Source organism: Zeus faber (genome assembly GCF_960531495.2).
Source record: "Zeus faber genome assembly, chromosome: 20".
NCBI lineage: Eukaryota > Metazoa > Chordata > Actinopteri > Zeiformes > Zeidae > Zeus > Zeus faber.
In genome coordinates, this window is record NC_137207.1 from 24,329,219 (window position 1) to 24,332,040 (window position 2,822).

The window sequence follows — 2,822 nt, forward strand, 5'->3', positions numbered from 1 at the left end:
TCAGATAATATATGTAGTGAAGACTTTGAGGAGTTTTTGACAAAAGGTAGGTGTATTTTTTTGGCAAAATGGAGTTTATCAATATATTGACAGGTATGTTTCCAGCGAGAAACGTGTTGGTCTTCACTAAGAGACTGTTTCAACAGACGACTGATGTCAATTCATCATTTTATCCCGTTAGAAATCCGTGTGAAATTCTGTCTTAATTGGCAAACGAATGATTGAGTTATGGCCAAAAACGTGTTTTGTGACGTCACAGCGACTTTGCCCTCCGACCGCCAAAATGGAATCAGTTCATCCAGTTCCAAGCGGACGGACGGACTGACAACCCAACGGCATGACGCCACGGCCCTGGCCGGCGCCGAGGCACAAAAACACAAAGGGGGCATTTGGGTTTTTTTCGGCCGTATATTTTTGGGGTGACGAATCATATTGGAATGGAATTCAAAGACGTGCTCCAAGGAATGAACAGTGGACAGGACGCTATGGAGGGAGGGAGGGAGGGGCCTACGCCCAAATCAATCAAACACTTTTGTTTTTGCCTTTTTTTATCTCAATAAGTCGCACTACCTCCGGGCGGCGGGCGGGGCACGTGCAGTGGCCGTCCAGAGCGTGCACGCCGCCGGTCACACCGCAGCCCGTGTCAGGCGGGCTGCAGTGTGACCCCCCCCCACACACACACACACACACACACATACACTGGGGCCATTGTCTGGGGGCCCCGGCGCGCTGAGGTCATGGCTGGTGCCGGGAGGGAAGGGAGCCTGCTTCAGCATCACAGCACAGACTGAAAAGACAGACATGAGGATGGTAAGAAGCGCTCTCTCTCCTCTTCACCTTTTATTTATCTCTACATTTTACAGAGCAGCAAATTGGTTTGATTTTGCGAGTGCGGGACTTCAACTCCTGTTTTAACTAAATAAATATATAATATATCAAAATGTAATTAACGTACTGTATTATTAACAAATATACATAAATTAACATAATGATGAATTAAAGTATTTAAAGAATTCAAGTACCATATACATTTCCAGAATATGTTCTCAAATCCTTTGAAAGTGGCTTTAATGTTGCTCACCGTGTGTTCCCAGACCGACCGCTTTGGGGAGATGGCCCTCGCTCTTTTCGGGGCCTTCGCTGTGTCCTCGGCGCTCCTGGGGGGGTCCTCGGCCACGGAAGGTGAGGCTGGGGGGTGGGTCAGTCTAATGAAAGCATCCGATTGTGCGTTTCAAGGAACGGTCCACCATTGTAGGCATTGGAAAGGTAAAACAATTTGAAAATAAAGTCCGATGTCATGTCAAATCCCTCGTTCGTTCTACAGCACACACAACCCACATCCTTCATTTGGCAAATCTCTCTCGAAAATAAAAAGGAAAACAAGCCCCGAATTGAATTCCATGTGGCTGCCATTCTTGAACCTCCCAAACAATCAATGCTTGCCATCTTCTAGTCCATGTGGGCCTCTACTTTAAGTTTTAAAGATCCAAGATTTCCATATATCTGGACATAATTAAGATACCTTGCAGCCAATCAGACTCGAGTATTCAGCCACATGGAGGGAAGCGACCAGCTCTCCAGGGTCAGAGTGCGAAAATACAAAATGCAAAGTTGTTCAAATATTTTTAAAATCATTAGGTGGGAAAAGATAACAATCTTATCGTAAACTTGATCCAAATCAACGCAAGTGGTCATTTATGAATGTTTTTTTTTTAATCCAACAAAACATTTCACACACATTTCGCTCGAAGGGCCATTAAAAAAATATATTTGGATCGTTCCCGAAACAAAGCGCCTGCCTATGAGTGCATCCCTGCCATCCGCCCTGGAAACACAACCCACACCTCGGCATCAAACCCTGGTCGTGTTGTGCTCACCTGGGCGTTTTTGTTGTGTCCGTCGCTCCAGTGGGCCTGAACCGCAAGGTGCTGCTGTTCCCCTACGAGACGGATTTCAGCTTCGTGGCGCTCACGCCCCAGAAGGACATGGAGCTGCGGGCCTTCACGCTGTGCATGCGCCTGGCCACCGAGCTGCAGGGCGAGCGGCAGGTCATCCTGTTCGCCTACCGCACCACGGACTACGACGAGCTCAACGTCTGGCGCGAGAAGGACGGGCGCGTCTCCTTGTACCTGAGCGGGGACGGCGTCTCCTTCCACCTGCCGCCCATCTCCACCTTCCGCACCAGCCTCTGCCTCACCTGGGAGTCCCGCCGGGGCCTCGCCGCCTTCTGGGCCGACGGCAGGCGCAGCACCTACCAGGTGTACAAGCCCGGGCACTTCGTCCGTCCCAAGGGCACCGTGCTCCTGGGCCAGGACCCGGACAAACACCTGGGAGACCTGGAGGCCGTGCAGAGCTTCGTGGGCGAGATGACGGACCTCAACATGTGGGACTACGTGCTGTCGCGGAGCATGATCCAGGCCTGGTACTACGGCCACAGGGTGCCCAAGGGGAACGTCTTCGACTGGGCCACCATCCAGTACGAGCTCAACGGGAACGTCATGGTGGTGGAGGACGACTGACGGGGTGCGCAGTCCGGAGGGGGGAGAGACGGGGAGATGGGGGCCGGGTCTATCCTGCTGTGGGCATCAGCGGTAAGTTTGGGACGAAGTCTAAATTAGAAGGACGGGGCTGTTCGCCCGGCTCAATGGATGGCTGCACTATTTCGGCGGGGTGAACTCTCCATTTTGACAAAGGGAAACCGACATTATAGTCCCATGTGTCTTTTAGTGTGTTTGTTATAAGTCACAGTAATACCACAACTTATTTCAAACTATTTTTTGTAATCGTGGCAGTACAGCCAGAGCCTAACATTGGTTACAGCA

General features: G+C 50.7%; 1 protein-coding gene across 1 annotated transcript; it reads left to right on the plus strand.

Annotated features, from left to right (window-relative positions):
• Nucleotides 1–762: 762 nt before the first annotated feature.
• Nucleotides 763–2,519, plus strand: LOC307246061 (C-reactive protein-like; the record flags this gene model as incomplete). The annotated part of the gene is made up of 3 exons (XM_080021856.1): nucleotides 763–810; nucleotides 1,095–1,182; nucleotides 1,909–2,519. The coding sequence occupies exons 1-3, from the start codon at nucleotides 802–804 to the stop codon at nucleotides 2,517–2,519; spliced, it is 708 nt and encodes a 235-aa protein (XP_079877982.1). The 5' UTR covers nucleotides 763–801.
• Nucleotides 2,520–2,822: the final 303 nt, after the last annotated feature.